Source organism: Petaurus breviceps, unplaced genomic scaffold (genome assembly GCF_028583685.1).
Source record: "Petaurus breviceps papuanus isolate PSGF00001 unplaced genomic scaffold, PetGlider_PUasm1.0 90205, whole genome shotgun sequence".
Taxonomy (NCBI): domain Eukaryota; kingdom Metazoa; phylum Chordata; class Mammalia; order Diprotodontia; family Petauridae; genus Petaurus; species Petaurus breviceps.
The window spans coordinates 587,707-611,632 of NW_027187196.1; the positions used below are offsets into that span (position 1 = coordinate 587,707).

At 39.1% G+C, this 23,926-nt stretch overlaps 1 protein-coding gene across 3 annotated transcripts in view; it reads right to left on the minus strand.

Moving 5' to 3' along the window:
• CHM (CHM Rab escort protein) overlaps positions 1-23,926 on the minus strand; it is a 193,997-nt gene that overhangs the window by 140,463 nt on the left and 29,608 nt on the right. For 2 of the 3 annotated variants that reach the window (XM_069107739.1, XM_069107738.1), the window contains exons 3-4: positions 8,170-8,242; positions 6,370-6,491 (exon numbers count right to left, since the gene is read on the minus strand). In XM_069107739.1, the coding sequence (XP_068963840.1) occupies positions 6,370-6,491; positions 8,170-8,242 (195 nt within the window). The remainder of the gene's footprint in view (positions 1-6,369; positions 6,492-8,169; positions 8,243-23,926) is intronic. The other variant, XM_069107740.1, reaches the window with a different exon arrangement.

Here is a 23,926-nt window from a genome sequence, read left to right on the forward strand (position 1 = left end):
ACTTCCAAAACTTGGTTGGTCCAGAAAATATCAATATGAATAATACTGTCATCAATTTTCTATCACTGAAATGTTTATTCTTTGTGATAAGGTTTCCACTCCACCACTTGGTACTAAGCAATAACAGGAAAGGTTAGCTGTGAAATGCAGCTCTAATACCAACCATCACTACTACATTCCTCCAAAATTACCAAAAAATTTCCATTTCCTGATAGAATTCTCATTACTACTGGTTTCTACGATGTAGAAAGTAAATTCATTTGCAGATTTAAGATCTACTTTCCATTCCATTGGAATATCATATGGACACAGTGTGATAAGGAGGAAATGTGATAAACTTGGGAGTCCAAAGACCTGCATTCAAATCCTGCCTACATTACTTACTCTCTGTGTGACTTGGGGCAAATTACTTCTTCTTTGGGCCTCAGTTTCCTCTTCTGTAAAATGAGGGGGTTGGACCACGTGACCTCTTAAGTGTGGTCCAGTTCTAAGTCTATGATCCTAGACTCCTACATGAAAGAAAATGTCTAATGCTCTATGGGAGGCAGAAGTTTATCTTAGATTTACAAAATTAAAAAAAGAACCTTAGCAGAGCAGAAGGAGCATTCTCTAGGTCTGGAGCATAAGGGCCGAGATTCTAATACTACCTCAGATGCTACCTGTGACCCTGGGCAAGTGATGGCCGGGGTACTGTGCTAAGCACTTTACAAATATTATTACATTCGATCCTCACAATGATCCTGGGAGGGAGATGCTATTATTATCCCTTGTTTTACAGATTAGAAAACTGAGGCAAAGGTGTTCAGTGTTGCCTCTATCTGATGTCATGTCATTAACAAGTTAACAAGAATTTCTGAAGTGCCCACTACATGCCAGGTACTAGGTAGGCCAAAGAAAGGGAAGACCACAGTCCTTGCCCTCAAGGAGCTCACAGTCTAATAGGAGAGAATTGCCACCACTTGTGTACAAACAAGCCACATCCAGGATAAATAGGCCATAAACTCAGTTGAGGGAAGGCACTAAGACTAAGGAGGTCTGGGAAAAGCTTCTCACAGGAGGCGTCATTTTAGCTGAGCCTTAAGGAAGTCAGGGAAGCCAGAAAGTAGAGACAAGGAGACAGGAGATCCTTTAGCTACCAATCCTGTGGTTCCATGGTAATTTCATGCATAAATGGGCAGGCATGGCATTTTATGCATTTTGTTGCAGGTCGTAAACTAGAGTGGCTGCTCAGTCCTGCCGCCCAACACACATGCAAAGAGGGGTAGGGCTTATAATCAATGGCAGCAAAAATAAAGAACAGTAAACTGACTCGGAGCAAATGGAGAGCCAACCATGTGCGCTCACTCCATGGGCACTCTCCTCTCCTCTCCATTCCTCTTCAAGATCAAATTCTACTGGCTTGAAGAACCCAAAATGCTCCTTCAAGCACCCACCTTCACCCAGGTAGCCTTTTAGTCACTAAGTAGGATTGCTCCCATGAAGCATTCACACAGCAAAGATTTGAATTTTATTTCCACCAATGCTTTTAAGAAGGAAGGTAAGTGGAAGAGAGCAAATGCTTATTAAGTTTCTACTATGTGCCAGGCATTGTGCTAAAGGATTTATAAATATGATCTCATTTGATCTTCACAGCAACCCAATAAGGGAAGTGCTATTATTATACCCATTTTACAGTTGAAGAAACTGAGACAGATGTTAAGCAATTTTCCCAGGGTCAGAGAGTCAGTTTTAATGCAACCAAATGTAAATTTGCATTTATCCTTTGCAATCTGACTTCCATCCTTAGCACTTAACTGAAAGTGCTCTCTCCAAAGTTACTAACGATCTCTTACTTGGCAAATATGATGGTCTTTTCTGAGTTATCACCCCTCGAGCTCTCTGCAGTGCTGAACACTACTGAACATCCTCTTCTTCCTAAATCCTCCCTCCTGTCTCGGTTTTTGTTCTCAGTTCTCCTCCTACCTGAGTGTTCCTCCTCAATCTCCTTCGCTAGGATCATCCTCCATACTGTGCCCTCTGACTGTAGTTGTCCCCCAGGGCTCTGGCCTGGGTCCTTACGTCTTTTTCCTTGTACTTTCTCAGTGACCTCACTAGCTCCCATAGGCTGAAGAGGGTTCAACTACCATCAATATGTAGATGGTTCCTATGTCTATTTATCCAGCCCCAATCTCTCTTCTGAGCTCCAGTTCTGCATTACCAACTGTCTACTGGGCATTTTGAAGTGGATATCCTATAGGCATCTCAAATTCAACAAGTCCAAAACTGAATTTAATATCTTTCCCCCTTAAAAACCCACCCCTCTTCCCAACTTCCCTGTTTCTGTCAATAGCATTGCCATCTTTTTAATCACTCAAGTTCAAGATCTCTGTGATTCCTCCATTCCTCATTCTCATTTAACTTCCATATCCAATCAATTATCTTGTTCATTCTACCTCCCCAACATCTCTCCCATCTGCTCCCTTCTCTCCACACAAACAGGCAGTACCTAACTTCAGGACCTCTTCATGGACTTACAGGTCTGCCGCTTACACTCTGCTCCCCCCTCTCCAATCCATCCTCCATATGACCATTAAAGAAATTTTCCTAAAGCACAAGACTGACCATGTCACTTCCCTACTCAAACTCTAGGGACTTCCTACTAGCTGTAGAAATTCCTCTATTGGGCATTTCCTTTTTTTAAACAATATTTTATTTTTCCCTAATTACACGTAAAAACAATTTTTACCATTTGGGGCTTTTTTTTTTAGTTCAAAATTCTATCCTTTCCTTCCTCTTCTCCCCACTCCCAGAGACAGTAAACAATCTGATATAGGTTATACATGTGCATATCACGTAAAACATATTTCCATACTGGTCATTTTATGGAAAGAAACTCGAATCAAAAAAAAAAAGGAAAGAAAGAAAAAAATAGTATGCTTTAGTCTGTCTTCAGATACTATCTGTTCTTTCTCTGGAGGTAGACAGCATTTTTCATCATGAGTCCTCTGGGATTGTCTGAGATCATTGTATTGCTAGGAACAGCTAGGTAATTCACAGCTGTTCATGGTAGAATATTGCTATTACTGTGAACAATGTTCTCCCGGTTCTGCTCACTTTACTTTGCATCAGTTCACATTAAGTCTTTCCATGTTTTTCTGAAATCATCCTACTCATCATTTCTTCTAGCACTTCTATAGGGCATTTTGAGCTCTTTACCACTTGGCTCCAATCTAACTTTCCAATCGTATTATGCAATACTCCCCTTTTCATAATCTTTTGTCTAACCTAGACTTCTTGCTATTCCTCACCCACAAAATTCCACATCATTGTACTGGCTGTGCCCCATACACAGAACGAAATGTCTCCTCACTTTTGATTCTTAGAATCCTTTTTTCCTTCAAAACTCCGCTCCAGCAGCACATTGTACATACATGAAGCCTTTCCTTTCCTGATTCTCCCTCATGTCACTAGGCCTCCCCCACTCCCAACCATCCACCAATTACCCTGCATTTTGGACATATGCGTCTCTCCATACAGAATGCATACTTGAGGACAGGAACTGGTTTTTTCTATACCTCCAGAGCCTAGCATATAATGTACATTCAATTACTGACTGACTAATTCCGGGGGAAGCAGTTATTGCTCCACGTGAATAAGACTTCCAAATAACTGAAGCTCAGAGGACACCTTTAATGCCATGTTAAAATGGAAGCAATGCAAGTAAGGACAATTTTGTTTCTTTTCTTTGCATCCACAATGCCTAGCACATAGTAGGCACTTAATAAATGTTTACTGATTGATAGCTTACCTTAACTTCAAAAGTCTGAAAATGGGGGCAGCTAGGTGGCACAGTGAATAAAGCACCTGCCCTGGAGTCAGGAGGACCTGAGTTCGAATCCGACCTCAGACACTTAACACAACTAACTAGCCGTGTGACCTTGGGCAAGTCACTTAACCCCAATTGCCCTGCCTTCCCTTTCCAAAAAAAAAAAAAAGGCAGAAGGCTGAAAATTACATTCTTCATTTTTTATAAATATCTCTCTTAAAATACTACACACCACCTTCTCTGCCTACTCAGACAGATGATCCTGAAAATGACTTAACCTTGTTTTTATACTCCAGGGGTTCATTACGATCCTCAGTTGATGTATTTCTATAGCTCTTGTATCTCCTTCATATACTTGTTTATTTGAGGTCATTTAGTATTGAGATAAACACAATCCTCCAGAGTCCTATTCTGTCTCTGCTGCAATTACTTGCCTACTTGAGGAAGTTCCAAAAGGAATATCAAGAAGCAAGGGGGTTAAAAATAAGATCCTTTTCTAGGCTTTATGTTATTTTGTTATGTTACACTCTGGATGGGTTGGTTTAGCTCTTAACAACTGTGGTATGTGACTCAAAAGCCATATTTGCAATCACAATATTTCAAAGGTAGATAAGAAATCAACAAGAATCTTTTCTATAACATACTCAACAAAGAGTAACCTGACCTAAGCTTCAAGATCTCTGGTGAGGGAGAGCTCACTACCACCTGAGGCTGCCCAGGCCATTTATACCAAGGCTGGACGGAACAAGACGGAAGGCAGGAAATGACTTCAGAAAAGATAAAAGAGAGGAACTGAAGTGTTTTTTTAAAACAATCATTTTTCTGCCTTTCTGCCAATTCTAATCATTGATTCTACATGTTCTCCCACATGACAGTCAATCAGTCCTTCAGGGACTACTAGGCTAAAATCATCATCATGTAACAACAGCTGATATTTAAGAGCATTATGTAGAAAAGCTGCCTAACCCATTTAATTTTTTCCTCTCCACCTCTCCTTTTCCCTTCCTCTTTCCCTCCTCTCTTTCTCCCTACCACTCTCTCTTTCTCGTTCCCCCACATATAGTGGTGTTGGATATTACTTTTTAGTTATTAAACCATAATGCTGAAGAGGGAGAATCATAGGCTAAAAGCTTACACAGGCCTTGAATGCTCTTAGGCTGTTTGTACCTTCTTGTGCTGAAAGGTACGTAGTTCACTATAAATTCAAACCTATATCAGACACTTAGAAGGACATGCTTTTGGAGAAAAATACATGGGAAATTAGCTACGTCCTTAAGATACAAAAAAATGCTGAAAATAACTTCTCAGTTCCACAACACTAACAGCGCCTCACAAATAAGTGAAAGAATTCCTGGCCCTCACAGATTTTTCACAGGTCCACAAAAATGTAAAAAATTACCACTATTAATTCACTAACATATCACAAAAACACTTGGCAGTCTGATGACCTGGACACTGGATGACTCTAATAATATGAATGGATACACTTAATTATATTATGTATACTTACCTTCTTAAGCCATCAGCTACATGTCACGTAAAAAACTCAGTTACTCATCCAAATAGTCATTTTTGAGAAATTAAATATTAGAGCAATTTGCATGACTACCTCAAGGATTTATAGTTATCAGTCTGCCTGGATGTGCATCTTAAAATGGAGGAGGGAGGGTGGGAGGTAGAAGGAGGAGAAGGCAGAAGAGGAAGAGGAGGAGGAAGAAGAGTCAGAACACTAAGAGCAACTTACACTTATACAGCACTTCCAACGCTCTGAAAGCAAAGCGCCTTTCCATGCATTATCCACTCTGTGGGAGAGTTGCCTTCATTGACCCCATTTTACAGAGGAGGAACCAGAGGCTCAAAGACACTAAATGTATTATCCAGTCACTTGACAAGTCACTGAGGAAAGACCTGAAGCCAAAGCTTCCTGAGTCGTCCCTCCCTCTCCCCCCCCCCCCACTTTACTATGATGCCTCTCTCCAAGCTTCTCCAATTGCTAGGGTCAAAAACCAATCAGCTCCCTAGAAAACGGGCTGGTCCTTATAAGGCAGATATTGAGTGCATTGCTAGGCCTACACCAGAAGCCCTTTCAACCTTCTGGGTGGAGGCACAGAGAAGAGATGGATGCCAATTGTCTACGTACTGAAAAGCGGTTAAGTGAGCAGGAGCAGACTTTTGCTACTTGACTCCTGAAGGCAGCAAGGAGTGAGAATGGCCAAAAACATCCTGAATAATTAAGAGCAAAGGCTGCCTTGGGAATTATGAACCGCTTCTCACTAGAGGTCCTGAAGGGACAACTGAGTGAACATTTTCCATGGACGTTGTGGAAGGCATTTGGGCTCAGGTCAAGGCAGGTTGGGGAAGATGACCTTGGAAGTCCCTTTCCATTCAGAGATTCTATTATTCTATGACGCTAACATAGATCTTTGCAGGAAAATGTTTAATTCTTGGTTCTTTTATACAATAGAAAGAGGGGAAAAAAAGTGATTATAGCTCAAATAATCATTATGGCCTGGCTTTTATAATAAAAGATTAAGAAATACTTGTCTTTCAATTACTGCTCATACCTGGCATAACAAACGACTTCTACGTGTTGGATGGTCCGGTCTTTCTTACAAAGAGCAACACCTTCTTCTGCTTCCAGTACCAGCTCTTGCCATGCTGCCCACTCTTCCCTATCACGCTCTTCCTAAACAACATACAGATGAAGGATTCTGATTCATTTGCATTCAAATGGAACAAACCAAACCTGTACACAGAGAATCAACTACATCTTAATCATAAGTTTCTGAATTTCTGCAAGTAAGCACGCAGTCCCATCACTTCTCAGAAGTTTATCACAAAACACACATATATACACATACACACATAAAAACATCCTCTAAAGTTGAATTCAGACAGAATTCAGTTCTGACATATTCAAAGCAAAGACATTATTAAAGCCACGATCTGCTGCTCGAAGTGATCCAACTTGTCTGAACCGACACAGGTCCATCATCACAACTACCAGTGTACATCTGTTCTGAATTATAGTGAATAGGTAAGCAAATAACACGCTCAAATTCAACAAACACTGGCTTGGAAATGTTTATATGTGACAGGTGTAGTCAATTTAATTGGGAGTGCTCTCCACAGTATGGACGTGTATGTGTGTATATGTGTGTACATATATATACACACATATAAATGTAAACACACACTGTGTATGTGTGTATAAAAATAGTCCAGGAGGAAAATATAAGAGAAAACAAACATAACAGTACCACGTTTTAATACAGTTGGAGAAACGAGAAATTATTTCTATATTTGGACTTTTGAATACTGGTCATGTGACACAATGAATGACACAACAAGAAAAATTACTTTGAAAAGCACAAATGCAAGAGATAGTATCTGAGTATATCAAGAACTGTAATAGCTAATTTCAGATTATTTTATAATGTAAAGGTTAGCCCGTACAGAAACAAGTAAGACATCTGATTTATGTCAATTTTCTCAGCAAAAGCTCACCAAAGCATCACATATTCTTAAGGAGTTAGTGTTTAAATAGAACACTTCATAAATAACTGAGACATGAGAAAGCACTGATGAAGCCATGCTAAGGAGCATTTTGGAATAACGGACAAGATTCCTTAAATTAAAACACGACTAAAAAAATTGAAACCTGTAAATTGGTTTCTAATGCAAACAATACTAAGTTATAGAATTGATAAAGCAGGAAACTAATTCATATTATAAAATGTGTAGCCTTGAACTTCAGACCTGCCTGGACTAGAGTCAATCCTATGCTGGATGGCAGTCACTCCTAGTGAAGTCTGCCACTGCGACCTATTAGATACTATAAACTGTCACACAAAAGGTCACTGGCTACTTTAGGGGAACATTGAGTGTGGAGTCACTGTCTTCTCAAACATGAGAAAAATACTGATGGACTGGGGAGTTAGGGCATGTATGTCAACAAAGCCCCAATTCCAGAAGCAAATGAGAACTTTTAAGCTCTAAAACTGGTACAAAAGCCTTTCCACAATGCTAACACTCAACATGTCAGGAATCTGCTTAGCATCTTCTCTTCCTTACTCAGCAAAGTTTTCAATTCAAACTACAGAGGGATTCTTTTCCTCAAGTCATTTCAACTTAATGCTAGAAGCAAGTGGGAAGATGGGTCTCGTTTTTCCTAGGAATTCACTTTATGGTCAGCACATCAATTCAACTAGAGCACTTCTGGAAGAGAAGTAAACTGAATGTCCGTAATGTTTGGCACAATTTAAAGCAAGACAAACCCCACAGTAACAGGTAAGATTCATGATCTGGAATGCATATCATGTTAAAATGGCCAAAAGAAAAGAAAAATCAGAGCAGCACTTTACCTGATACTCCTTTATCCAAGACAATAATCCTGAAAAGCTGAAACTGGCCCAGTTTCCTCCATAATAGCTTCTTCTGCAGCAGAAATTAGACCGACAAGAATGAAAAAGAAGAAAACATCAGGAAATGCTCAAAGCAATTTACTCATCTCAATAAATAAAACAGCTGTGAATGCAGGAGGCGCCACCAAGTCCACTAGGCTTTGGAAACTCCTTTTGAAGACCTTTACTTCCTGAAAGCCCCATTTAATGGCTTGTTAAAGCAACTGGCAAACCTGTGAAATCTGAGGTTATGTGGGTTGCGTAGTACAGACCCAAGATACAAATGGGGTCAAGGGCTTCCTTAGATAGTCTGTGCATAATGAATCATAGGATTAAGGTTGAAGGAAATATTAAGGAAGATCTAGTCCATCCCCTTCTTTTTACAGATGAGGAAACTGAGGACCAGAGAGGCCAAGGGACTTGCCTAAGGTCACACAGCCATTAAGTAACAGAAAGAATGTTCAACCCTATTTCTTGTCCATTATATATTTTCTAACTAAAATTCTCTTTGTTCCACAGCCCTGGTTTCTTCCACTGGATGGTTGGAGGCCAGGGCCCTGGTATCATCCATGTCATAAAGTGACCAGTCACAGATCCAAAGAAATCACTTTTCAGCTTTTTAGCTCTTACTCCCAGTACCACCCCTCCGCCTCCCATCCCCCATGCCTCTTCTATCCCCCTCTTCCCCCTCCTGTCTCCCACCCCCACACTGTCTCTTGTCAGGACTATCTCTACATGCCGCCCCCTTCCAGTAGCCTGAACTCTAGAGAGCCAAGTTGATGCTATGATTGTGCCAGAGAATGGGGTCAGAAGAAAGTGGTTGGAAAGCCCTGGGTTGCCCTGACCCCCAGCAGGGTTTGACTTCTTCTATTATTTTTTCCCACTCTCCCAAAGCATCCTTTGGTGGGCTTGCAGACGATTCATTAAAAATCTCTCAGTTCTTCGAGTTTCACCCTAAGATTCCTTCTGCTTCATGGACTCACTCACTTCCTGGCATTTTTATTGAGAATTCCAGCTATCACAGCAACTGCTCCCATCTACAGCCTCAACTAAAAGACTGGAATTTGAGGAACTTGGAATCTTTGATCCCTTGGGTTAGAGATCTGCTGGGAGAAAGAGCAGGGATGCAGGGGCTCCCCTCCTTCCCCAAACGAACACAAGCCACCAAGCTGTATATTATAGCAGGCAAATTTGATAAACAGGCTGGTGATTTAAATTAAAACAGAGACACCAAACTAAAGTCACCAGAGTCCTTAGGCTTTCTTTTTTAAGCCTTCAACATCAGGTCATAAGCAAATAGTTTTGGTTAACATTGCAAAGACTCATAATTAAAGTGAAAGACTTTTTCATTGGGAAAACATACAAGTGGAAATGGCCCCAGCACATCTAGCAAGAATTCTAAAATCTTGACTTGCATATGAATTCCCAAGATAACTTTCTTCAATTCACAGCAGTTTGCAAAGACCATGGGAATCAGTAGCCGGCTCCAGTTCCAATTCTACCCCAGACTCTGGGCCCATTTTCTCTGTTGTCCCCATTCTAGTGATGTATGGACTACCCATCTACCCTTCAAAAGATCAAAGAAATGGATTGGGATGGGGACTGAACATCTAATTTCACAGGGATAGAGAACTCCCAGGTGAGGCCACTTCTACTAATGCAGATCAACACTTTCTCTGCAATTCAGAGTGCAGAGGTGTCAACTCCAAGACCAATGTGCCCTCCTCAAACTCCAAACCAGCTGCCAGAACCAGGTCAAAATGTAATTGGGAAATGTTGAGCAAGATAAATAAAATTACAATGCAACACAGATAATGTTAATGTGTGGTTTCTAAATCAATCAACAACCCTGGGGATCTGTTTCAGTTTGAGTCTGATACTACCAGCCTCAAGCACTACTTTGAAGTTAAGTGACTAGCCCAGAGTCACACATCCAGTATGGTCAAAGGTAGGTTTGAACCTAGGTCTTCCTGGCTTGAAGACCAGCTCTCAGTATAAGACCAAGGCAGCTCAGTCCCTCTGAAAGAAATGACCAAGTCAGTATTTGGTCTATTCTCCTGCCCTCTCCCTAGATTTAGTCATAGGGCTTTTGACAGAGCTAACTGGTTCTAATATTTTTCCATCCATGTCTCATTTTTAACTTTTCCTGTTGATGTGCCCTTAACATCACCCACCATCTGGTGATCTCATCCAATTATGTATGTAAAAGGTGAAACATGGCTTTCATTAATCTAGTCTCTCTGACAAAAGAGGGCAACATAATACCAATAAACTAGCTATGGAAGACCAAAAATATTGCAGTGAAATGAGCTGCTGGATTTCCATGATTAGAAACGAGATTTAAGTCATTCTGCAGGACATTTCACTATCTGCTAATACAAAAACTGCTGATGGAATATTTAACATTAAAGCCAGCCTAGATCGCATGTAAAAAGGAAAAAAAAAAAACCAAAATGCTTTTTAAATTTTGCCTAAATTTATAGGAGTAGCTTGCAAATTTGCTATTCAAATTCCGTTTCTAAAATGTGATTTCCTCTGGCTTTAGGATTACTGTAAAAACTTCTCAAAAAGGTTAGGTTACTGATTTTAAACATACACATGCAATTTATTTTAAGGACAAAGTGAGAATTTCCTGACTTCATGAAAAGAAGGAAAAAGGGTATGGGAAACTTCCTGCCAATTTTGTGTCACAAATGCCTCCTCACTTCAACTCAAGAAAGAAAGTGCTCAGAGTTTGTTGTCATCACCAGGAAATAGCTGGAGAGACACTCCATTCCAGGCACTGTGGCTTTCTGCAGCAGCAAAGGACAGAATCTGCCCGCCCTTCGCAGTCAGGCCATGAAACATTCAGGGCTGTTCTAACTTAGCTCATTTTTCACTACTGAAAAATCTCCCCCTGAAATTATCAGCAACACACCACAGGGCACCTCCATTTTCTACAGCAGAAAAAATTTTGCAGTCATGCAATTGAAATAAGTCTCTGGCTTCCCTATTGTGTAGAATCTACATTTTATAACTGAAGAAAAAAGGATTTCACTTTTCTCATCTCACAATGTGAGATTAGCATCAGGGTACCGCTCATTTTTTTTCCAAGATACAGTAAGGATATGAGTTACAAAGCTGATTCTATTAACCCCAGTAAAGTCATGGAAAAATGGAATCAATATCAAGATAAACTTTCAAACTCTTCCTTAACCTTTACGTATTTTTCTCATTTAAAAATGGTAGCCCACATGATAATGTCTAGCAACAGGAAAATAAATGACAGGTAAACAGAGAAAAAGAAATTGCCTGAAGAGTCTAGCTACCACTTCTATTAATTGAGTCCCCCATTCATTAGCCCCTAACTGTCTTCTTTTCCACTGTGGCCCATAATTACAATCTAATACTGAACCTTCTGTGAAAGTGTCACCTTTATGGATTTTTAGCAAATTCCCATAATAAACTACCTAGTGCAAAGGGAAGTAATTCCTGTTCATAAGTACAAGGAGCCTGATGAAAGAAAGAACTACTGACATTCTGGAGGGGATTCACATGAGAAATGCTTTAATGACTCTGATAGTCAGGGGTTAAAAGTGTTTACAGGCAGAGCACGGCAGGGAGTCAAGATCAGCTTGCTGAGTAAAAAGTGGCCATCATCCCTCCCCAGGGCCTGGCTGTGCCATCCTTAGCCTGCAGCTGTCTTCCCCACAGGAATATGCCTACTAATACCACCTTCTACATTTCAAGCAGTTCCTCGATGGACAAACATTTACTTGTGCCTACTATGTGAAATGCCACAGCTCACAGCATGGAAGCCATAAAGACAAAAAGCAAACAGGCCCAAGGAGCTTATAATACAATGGAGGGAAACAGCAAATATACAGAGAAGTAATCAAAGTATCTGCAATGTAACTACATGATAATTAAGCACTTCCATTTGGTTTGATTCTCACAGGGAACCTGGAAAGTAGTTAGTAGACAAGGATTATCCCACTTTTCTAAGATCAAATTGAGGCCCTTGGAGATGAAATGGCTTCCAAAGGTCACTGCCAGTAAGGGGTAGAAACAGCTTTTGCCAATTACATATTGTGTGTGCTAAGGATTTTGTCTTCCTCCAGCTCTTGAGAGAGAAGGCTGACTTCCCTGGGAAACAGTCATCTAGGTGGCCTCATGATTAACAACTAGGACACTAGAAACTCTGAGTCCTGGACTAGTGGTGTTCAAAGTGGAGGCCCTCACCTGAGCCCAAGGGGCACACATCTCACCCTTCCTGAAACAGTCAATCAAGGGACTTGGCTCAAACCCAACCCCCCCCCCCCCAAATCTACTCTGCTATTGCCCTCCACCATGCAGACTCCTAGCTTCTCTCTTCTGAGCCATTTATTAGCCCTATGGGGTAATTACAACTTAACAACAACTTACACCCTTAGCAATGGGTGCCATTGGGCAAATTCTCTGCCCCTCTCTGTCCCTTCTCCCTCCCAAAGAGGGAAGGAGGCAATTATACCTTCAGGGAAGCAGATGGCCCATGGAAGGAGGCTCTGTGCTTTGGGCAGTGGACAGCAAACTAAAGCTTGTGTAATCTTCAACTCCTCACTCTTCCTCACCCCAAACAGCCAATCATTGGCCAAACCTTATTGTTTGTAATCGACAGCATCCCTGCTTTCTGTACCCTTCTCTCAGCTCATTCAAGTCTTCATTGTCTCTGGCCTGGACTATTACAGTAGCCTCCTAACTGATCTTGTGGCCTCTAGTCTCTCCATCTCCAACCCATCTTTTCCTAAAAAAAAGATCTAATTAGTTCACTCTCCTCGATAAACTCCAGTGGCCTCCTATTGACTCTAAGACCAAATATTATTGCATTCTTACATACATTTTTAATTATTTGCTTAATATACATAATTACTAGTACAGTAGAATATACATATGATTTATAACTAAGTCAACATGCATATTAGGGGGGGCATGCTCAAAATATTTTCACTGATGGGGTATGTGATCAGAAAAGTTCGGGGCCTAAATCTAAGAAAGGCAATAAACACAAATCCTAACTCCTCACTTACTGTGTTGAGGTCCTGGCGAGACTATTTACACACCTTAGATAATACTAAGTCTAGACTCTTTTCTACCCTCATTCATGTAAATAATGGCCATGGGAGTAATAACTTTATAGCTTCTAATGCTGCAGCGACTCTTCCTTTGTGGAACCTGACATAACACAGGCTCTACTGCCTGCCTTGTGGTATATTGGAGCGATAGGACAGTCATTTATCAGTTAGCACTGAACCCAATGTACTCTGCACATTAACAAGAGTCCTGATGAAGTGTGCACAGTCACTCATGGCTCAGGATGTTGCTTGTTAACAAACCAAGTTGGCCTCAGACTTTCTCCTCTAATTCTCACTTACTAATTAATAACCTCCTTTATCCAACCCAAGGGAAAATGGGTGGGGAAGAGGTTAGGAAAGGGAACTTTCTTCTACCACCACTCCTCAATGCCAACTAAAGTGGAAAACATGAGGACCCGAAACGTAAAAAGGACCCCCTTCTCATCCAGTCGCCAGCTTCCCCCAAGGCTCTCTGGGAGGCAGAGCAGCTTCTGAGAAAGGCATGGCAGCAGCCTGGGATACCAGATGCTCAGGCTGCACAAAGACCTCCCAATTTTCAGGATCTGTTTGAGGAGCACCCAATCATTCCATGAGACCTGTTCTTCACCCACTGAATCTGACTATTTTTAGGTGGCCAAACCAAGTAAAGAAATGGGTATTACTCAAGCAGCAATAGATTCTTAGTTGGATTTTCATCTCCTACTTGTCCTAAAGGCCAAGCAATACGTATAACCTGTTCTCTTTCTGCTACAAGAGATATCCTCCTTCTACGAAATAGAAGTTTCTTGTATGAAGGGATTGTTTCCTTCTTTGTGCAGTACTTGTATTCCCTGTAACTGGCACACAGCAGGCACTGAGTAAATACTTGCTGATTAACTTTGCTGGTTATCAGCTCCTTCAGGTCTGGTACTGGATTTGTCTCTAGAGCCTAGCAAGGCTACATCACAAAAAACAGCACATAAAAAAGATCTGCTGAATTAAATTCTCAAATATTTCAATGCATTTTCTTTTCACAGATCTAGCCTTTTTCTGTGCCAGCTTTGCAGGCCTCCACAAAATAAAAAAGAAGGACCAAGGACCAAATATTCTATTACAACAGCACAAAAGGAGTAAGGAAGCCTCAACTCAAGCACTTGATGACAATGGGATGGCAAAAGAGGAGCTCCTATCCAGTCAAACAATTCCCTTCCTTTTTTCCCTCATATGTTTGCTTAATCTAAAATCAAAATAGAAAGAAATTACAAGCATTTGGGTGCTGGTCTGGGTTTGGAAATTTTAGGGAAAACGATGAAAATCTCTTTTAAAACCATGTTAATTGTTCTACTCTGTGCCAAGGATGTAGGATATCCCAGAAAAATTCTGCAAAATAAGTATTTGCTGATGCAATTTACAAAAGAAGGCCCAGACTCACCCCACCTCACTACTACTGCAATCACAAAAATTCATTTGTGCACAAATGGTACATATATTCAATACATGCATTATAACAAGCTTTAAAGTATCCTTTTTAATCAGGAGACAAAGAAAAATGAATTTAAGTGACTCCTCTTAAAACCAATGCAATAGTCTGACTCACACTAAAAACTAGCTAATTTCCTCTTGGGCCCAAAGTTGTACAATCTAAAAATTAATGGGAAATCAAAAACAGAAAAAAGAAAACACAAGCCACAAAATTGTAAGGGAAAACATGAAGACTGAGGGCATGTACAATTACTGTGAGAATAATAACACTAAATTCACAAGAATATAAACTTTTGGTCTTCCTGTTTCTTCTTTTTAGTAACTTCAAGTTGAAACTTAATGCCAATCTCTCCATTTTGAATTGCAAATTACTTTTCTAAATCATTTAGCATCTATCCTTGAAATTTCACATGTCAACAGCTCATTAATATCTACAGTAAATGTAGCTCTTTGAAAAGAACCACAGATTTTACAGTTATTGAGACAGATAGCTGGCACACAGAAATAGAGCTCCTTCAATTACAATTTGGCAGAAGCTAACTTTAGTTTAAAATCTGTCTACGGGAATTTATGGCAACACAGCAAGGAAGTGACTATTTTGAATAAGATTAGCTGCTGTTGATGGTGACGCTTGGACAGTGTTTATAAATCAACAGAGGTTGCACTTAGTATTTTCTAATGGGCCACTTCAGAACCATCAGCCACCATTACTTATGTGGTCTATTATGATAGATGCAAACAATAGTTGAAGATTAAAAGTAATAAGTTGTTCTTTTTAAGGTAATGAATGGAATGTATATACATGTAAGGAGCTTTAAGTTGATGGTTGGCCACAATTTTTAATAATTTTTAAGCTTCAAAGTTTTAATGAAAGACAGGTTAACCTAAATAAGGCAAATTATACCAATCCCTTTTTAGGACAAATTGGATACATTTTATGACTTATGAAATCATTTAAGTCCATAAGTTCTAGAATAAATGCAACCGATGCCATTTTCCAATTGGATAGTTAAATAAATCTGACAAAAGTGATTTTTAATCTATTAACTCTTAATTTTAACATTCATCCTTATTGTGGTTCTGGAATTTTGCAAGCTCACCAAGTCAAAATGATTAGAAAGAAAAAATCCTGGTGTTAGAATAAGTAAACTTATTCTATATAATGGAATAGTTCCCTAAAACATATTCCATATAATAAATGTATTCCATATAATCAGTAAACTAAATAAATAAGCAACACTGCAAGCTTACCTTAAATGAATACTATACTATTAATCGAGTGACAACTTGGCCCACCAGTGGTGCTGCCAACTCAACGGTGACTCTTTCACGAGAATAATCCTCCACAGAGGATTTTGTTTTCATTGTTCTAAGAAACTTTAACACTATGTCAATAAAAAAAATTGCATTTGCTTAGAAATTATTTTTATTCAAATTAATTTGCCTCCATGTATCAAGTATACTAACAATTTTTCAAAATGCCCTCATCAGAATTCTTTGTCCGTTTAGTCTCATGAACTTTTCTTCTGATATGGTCATAGTACTGTATCTTTCATTCTTATGTTTTATTTTTTTCACTTGGCACTTCACTGGCAATATTTCATTAAGGTCTTCCCAAATTTCTTCTGCTTGTTGTTCATAATTGCAATAGCAATCCATTCCATTAGATGAGGGCACCACAATTTATCTAACCATTCCGCTGTTACTGAATGGTTAGCTAGCTTCCAATTTTTTAGAAGATATTTTGGCCATTGCATATAACACTACTATAAAAATACTTTAAAAGAACTTTTTATTTTTTTGGGCAACACATTCAGGGCATATTATCTGGAATATGGAATTACTAAATCAATGGTATGATTGCTTTGGTAACTTTCACTGCCTGTTACCAGATTATTCTTCAAAATTGTATGTTTGCAATTCTACCAGAAAGAATAAGTATGCTTGTTCTTCTCCAACCCTACTAGCATTATTTTTTATTTTATTTTGCGTTTTTTTACGGCTGTTAATAATTTAGGCCAATCTGATGAACAAAAGAAGACACCTCAAGTTGATTTAATTGGCATCACTGATTATTAATGAAGCTGAGTATTTTTTTCAAGTGATTGTCAATCATTTGCTTGCTCATTTGAAAATGTTCAGGTCCTATCCTTTTACTATTTTACATCGTGGACTGAAAGTTATCACTATGAATTTTTAAACAGTTCCTTATATATTTAGATTTCAGGTCTTTCATCTGTCAGATTCCCATATTTTCCCAATTCAATTTTCTTTTTCTTTTATACGGTTTTCTATTTTTTGTTGTACACGAATCTTTAAAAATGTAGTTGGGCACGTTTATCTTTATCCTCGATAATTCCTTCCATTTGTTGACTAGAAAAAAATTTAATTTCCCCTCTTTCAATTTTTCCTACATTTCGTTTCTAAAAGTCCAAGTTTCTTATCCAGTTGGAATTCACTTGGGCATAAACTATAAGTCATGGGTCTAAAGATCCTTCCAAGAAAATTGACAACCAATTTCCCCAAGTGCATTTGTTAAATAATGAAATCCTTTCCCCAGTTTTTGTTGGATGAAGATTTGTCATACGACTAATCTATTGTATAGTGGATGTCTTGTATACCCATTTCATTTCACTGATATATTCTGCTTTTGGATATAACCAGAACTAGATAGTTTTGATAACCAATTTATAATGTCTTAAAGTCTAGGAATACAAGACTACTTTCATCAACTTTCTTGAACGTGATCATTAATATTCTTGTCCACTTATTTTTCCACATAAGTTTTGCTATAATTTTATCTGGTTCCATAAAGAAGCCCTTTGATATTTCAACTGGATTGAACTAAATCCATAAATTATTTGGAGGGAATTTTTGAGGGGTCATTTTTTTCCTATATTAATCTGACTCATACACTAACACTTAATATTCCTCAAGTTATTCAGGTCCTCCCTTATTTTTGTCCCACTATTTTTATAACAAAATATAAAAACTATTTACAAATCTATTTTTTTCCAAATCTGAAAACCGTTCAGTCCCTCAGTCCTTCATCTCATTGCTTACATTACAAATGCTGGAAACTCTTAGATAATTGCATAAAACAATTAGAAGTGTACAATTTCCAAGGTTACATATCTTTTCCACCCTGCTGCTGGTTATGCGATAATGTATGTACGGGCTATTGTGTAACAAAAAAGGAGTTCCATGGAAGCAGCTTTCGTGAGTAAGATTTGAAAAATCTAAAGGCAGTTGAAAATTTAAAAGTAAATCCATTTAGGTAACCTGAAAACAAAATCCAGTGTAACATTTGGAAGTACAACCTTCACATTCTTCCCCAGACCTTCTCTAACACTGAACAACATCGACTAAGCAGCTCCTTGTACATGGTATACACCTATAGGTAAATATATCTATCTTCCCACATCAATATGGCCCTAAGCTACTAAGAAGCACCAAGTCACGAACTGTTGTTTTAAGCAACGGTAGTGGATGAGCCAGTCTTGCTTTTCACTGCATGAATGGCCAAGTCAGAGTTAGGCTAAAATTTGTGGCCCAGAAGCAATACTGATGGCCTCAAAAAGAATGCGTAATGGCAAATTAGGCTGTTTTTTTTTTTTTTTGTGCAAGGTTACGAGAGTACTAGGAAGGCTGTGATAAAATGGGAGATACAGACCAAATGACAAAACACGCATGTGTTTTGGATATGGACAAATGACTAGACCCAATGAGTAGTCATTTATAGCTCAATATTGCCTTGTAAGGTCTCCAGTGGTATGCCCAGGTATCTGCCCTTAGCTCTGCACTATTTAACTTAAATCTTTACCACTGGCTTAAACAAAGGAAGAGATGGCAGGCTTATCAAAATTTCAGGACACAAGAGCTTGGGGGATTTTTTCTTTTTTTTCTTTCTTTCTAGTGATAGTGGTAGTAGAGGACAAGAGGAAATAGAGTACCTCCTCTCCCCCAAAAAGAGGATCACTGAAGCATCTTTTTAATTTTTTATTTCTTTTTTATGCTTTTTGGAGGGGGAAAGGCAGGGCAATTGCCCAAGGTCACACAGTTAATAAGTGTTAAGTGTCTGAGGTTGCATTTGAACTCAGGTCCTCCTGATTCCAGGGCCTATGCTCTATTCACTGAGCCACCTAGCATCTTTTAAAAATGGAGAGAAAAAGAAGAGAAATAAGGCCAGAGAGAAGCACAAAGTTGACAGCTTTGAAAGTTCAGGTTGATAATATTATATATTAAAAAAGAAAAATAAGCCACTGGAGCCACTGAAGATTTTTGGATAGGAGTCATGTAGTCACAATTTGGTTTCACAAATAGCAATTCCTGAAACATTTCTTGTAACTGTTGGAATATTCTTAACATATCTATATCTACATAAACAAAATGAAGTGTGGTGTTAAGTAATCGGTTATGGACTGATCAAAGTGAGCTATTAACCAGGATGCTTCAGCCCAAAGCTCCCTGCAAATCACCAAATTGTAATTTTTTTTCTCTATATGAAGTGTTTTTGTCAGAATGAGATTGCCTTGCCTTTATTATTTACATTGTCTGTCTAAATGTAATTTACATAAATGACTATCTATGATTGAAATTTTCTTCTGTAATTATTTCAGATAACTAGTTTTAGTCAGAGCTGCTCAAAAACAATTCATTCAGAAACAGACTTGGGGAGATATCATTGTTTGGACACTGCCTTAGAGTGTCTTGAGCTGGATGCCACATTTCCACATGGAGATCAATGAGTAGTTTCATATTCACATTTGAAAACATAACAGGTCTTGAAGATAGAAATATAGATCTTAAAGACAATGAAATGACTATTCTTCACCTTTATTATATTTTATGAATCCATAATCTCTTCCAGTGATGATCATAGCCCACCCAGCAATTGCCTCTCGATTTGTGTGATTCTTGTGCTTGGCTTTGTAGATACCCTAGAGAACTTCTGGTTCTTTTAGTATTTTGAGAATAGCAGTTAAACATATAAGTTGTTGTCTTCTATCCAATCATATGAATCCTCATTGAAGTATTTTATCTCCATTTCTTTTTATTTGGATAAATGAACAAGGTTACAAAATCACTTAGCCTTGTAATAAAGAACAAAAATCATTTCAGTTAAAAAAAAAAAAGAAAAGAAAAATATGGGGGTGGCTAGGTGGCACAGTGAATAGAGCACTGGCCCTGGAGTCAGGAGTACCTTAGTTCAAATCCGGTATCAAACACTTAACACTTACTAGCCATGTGACCTTGGGCAAGTCACTTAACCCCAAATGTCCTGCCCTTGCCCCTCAAAAAAAAAAAGATAAAAAAGAAAAAGAAAAAGAAGTTGTACATAAGCCCTGCAACTTCATCAACAATCCACTTTTCTGTTTTACTATGTGTATGAAAAATGTTCATTCTCTTGGATGCTGTTCAAGTTCAGAATAAAAATTATTTTTACAAATCTGCAGGTAACAAAAGTTGAGAGTACAAAAAGATTTGGAAAATCTAGAATGCTAGGCCAAAGTAAGGAAAATCGAATTAAATGAAGATAATGATTAAGTTTTATACTTACAATAAAAAAATTCACATATACAGTATGGGGAAAAAATGGCTAGATAACAGTTCATCTAAAAGATAACCAAGAATTTGCCATCTGTAATGCAAGTCTCAAGCTATATTATAAAAAATCATCAAATATATTGAGCAATGGTTACAAAGGCTATTGGCAGAAGAGGTTAGACAAGCAAACAAGCAGAGTAACCAGGATTCAATAAAGCAAAAACTAGAGAAGGATTCCCCTAATGAACAATAGTAGCAGGGAAAACTAGAAAGCAATCTGGGTTATCTAAATGCAATAAAATATTAACAAGCCATAAGAAATAATGAATATAAGGAATCCTGGGAAACAATAGAAGACTTCCTTCTCTTGCTACAGAACAAAGAAAGCAGAACCACTCAGTGAGTAAGCCATCATTAAATGCCTGCTCTGTGCTAATAAGCATTACAGTTACCAAGACAGAAAATGAAATGCAGCCTCTGTCCTCAAGGAGATTATATTTTATATGAGGAGACAATATTTACATCTAAAAGAAAACACTAAAAATAAACATTATAAATAGAAGGTAATGGGGGAGGGGAGACAAGTATCTGGGGTGATGAGAAAAGGTAAGGTAAGAGAAGGTACTTAAGGGGCAGCTAGGTGGTTCAGTGAATAGAGCACCAGCCCTGGAGTCAGGAGGACCTGAGTTCGAATCCGGCCTCAGACACTTAACACTTACTAGCTGTGTGACCTTGGGCAAGTCACTTAACCCTAATTGCCCTCAAAAAAAGAGAGAGAGAGAGAAGGAACTTAAAAACATAATTTGACAGAAACCAGAGATTTAGAGAAGCAAAAGTGAAGAAGTTAATTCTAGGCACAAGGGGCAGATTAAGCAAAGGCTCAGAGATCGAAGATGGAGTGTTAAGTTCTAGGACCACCAATTAGGCCAGTTTGGTCACTAGTCCATAGGGTAAATGCAAGGAAAATAATATAGAATCAGGTCAGAAAGACACTTGGTTTCAGGTTGTGAAGGTCTTTAAATGACAGAGGAGTTTGTATTTGATCCTAAAGGCAATAGGGAGCCACTGAGTGACATGATCAGGTCTGTTCTTTAGGAAAATCTCTTGGCAAGTAGTATAGAAGATGGATTAGAAAGGGTGAGGTGAGGCAAAGAAATCAATGATGAGCCTAATAAAAAGTCCAGGAAAGATGTGATGAAGGCCTGAGCTAGGGCAATGGCTATGTGAATGGAGAGAAGGGGAGGGATACAAGACGATTTGTGGATGCAGAATCAACAGGACTTAACAAGTAACTGATTTGAAAAGTAAGGTGAGAAAGAGTAAGGATAATTCCAAGGTTGAGAACCTAGGTGACTGGAATGATGGTAATGACCTTGACAGAAATAGAGCAACTAAGAAGAGGGACAACTAACATCCTTCTAGTTATGAATATATAAGCCTTGCTTTTTCCAGTTTCCTGCAAATGTAATCAGATTCAGCTTTAAGAAGGAACCCTGCAGGAGCAATAACTAAGGCCCTTCTACTCCTCCTCTCTTTCCATGTGGGTAAACTTAACGCTGACACCTCTGAGCAGGGAATGCTCCCTGTTTCCAATTAAGCAGAAAGGTCAACCAGATGGAGTCAAGATTCGGCCTTCAACCCTGGTCCAAAGTCTCTCTGGAGAGACAGAGGCAAATGCTTGCTCTCCATGTCCAGGCAGTTGTAACATCCCTCATTCTGTGGCTAGAAGGAAAGCCCCTGCCTCGCCCTTCGAGGAGTGGGGGAATGTGGCTTCGTTCTGAGTCAGCCATTGTCTGGCTCATTCATCTTGGAGCCCTGGGTTCTGGTAGGATGTAAGCAACTAAGGAAAGAAGCAATCAGGATGATGAAACATCTTCAGATCATGTCCTCTGAGGACTGAATGAGGAATGTTTATCCTGGAGAACAGAAAGAAGACTTAGGACATCACAGTTTGGGTCAAATAACTGACAGGCTTTTACTTGGGAGAATGGAATTGTTCTGCCTAACCCCAGCGGCCACAACTGGGAGCAATGCAGGGAAATTGTAAAGAGGCAAATTTAGGCTTGATATGAAGATCAACTTCTTACTAATCAGAGCTACACAAGAGTGGAATGCATTGCCTTGAGATGTAGCAGATTACCTCTCACAAGATGTCTTCATGGAGGGGATCACTATTCTTATATAAATTCAAATAGATGGCCACTTAAGACCCTTCCAACACAGATTCTGGGATGCTATCAACAGTGCAATGATAGCCCAAAAAGTACATAGAAGCTTAAGCTGCCCAAAGATGCTAAGTGTCCAAAATTAGGAGATAACGATGCCAATATACTACATTCTAGTCAGACCAAATCAGAAATATTTCATTCAGTTCTAGATGCTACATTTTAGGAATAACATAGATAAATCAAAGAAAGTACAGAGGAGGGCAAACAAGATGGTAAAGACCCTTGAGATCATATCATATGAAAATAAACTGAAGAAATTAGGGCTGTTTACAGGCTGAAGAGAATATCTGGGGTTGGGGAGAGCATGGGTGGTGACAACAGTCTTATTAGGTCTACTGGATAAAAGAGGAGTTAGATTTATTCTGCTTGGTCCCAGAAGACAGAACCTAGCAGTAATTCAATTCAAGCAACATCTATTGTGCCTCCTAAATGGGAAAATTTGCTAGCCACCAGGGATACTAAGACCAAAAGATACAAGGAACTGATATTCTATTGGGGACCCATAAACTGTATGCAAATCAGTATGCCATAAGGGACACCATGGAGGAAGAGAGCACCAACAGCTAGGGGAATCAAAAGGAATCATGAGAATGGCAGCATCGGAAATAAAGCTTGAAGGCAGACAAGGATTCTAACAGGCAGAGATGTGCAAGGAGGGTATCACAAGCAGAAGAGACGATACCCTATATGAAGGCATGAGAGGGCATATGGAGATTTTAGTACAGGAAAAAGCTACTATCCTAATGTGGTAGGTCCATAAATAGTAAGAAATAAGACTGGAAAGATTTGTTAGAGATACACTATAGAGTGCCTTAAACACCAGGGTAAGGAGTGTGTAATTTATCCAGCAGACAATGGAAAATCACTGAAGATCCTTGAATTAAAGTCAGGCCTGCATCTGAGGAAGTAGATTTGGTAGGCATGGCAGAGGATGGATTGGAAAGGAGAAAAACAACCTATGGAAACCAATTGGGAGGCCATTATGACAGGAGAAAGGGAACTCCTGAACTAGGGTGGTGGTCCTTTGAGTGGGAAGAAGACAAAAGACAAAATACACTAGAAAAGTTGTAGAGACAGAATTGACAATATTTGGCAACCAATTAGACATGCAGGGTGGAGGATCCATAAACTTATATATCGAACCAAAAAATAACCCAAAGACACCCTACTGCTTGGAGCTCTCTTTAGAAAGGATACTTCTGAGGACTTGGGGAAGCCTATGGTTTAACAATTAAAACAGTCATAGAATGTCCTAAAGTAATAACCCAAGTGAACCAAGATGACTCTCACTTCCAAACAATGGTACCATGATGAAGCCAGAAATCCTAGCAAGCTATCTAGGAAGGCATATGCTCTAAAGACCCATGCCCCAAGCTGCAAATATGCAAAGTC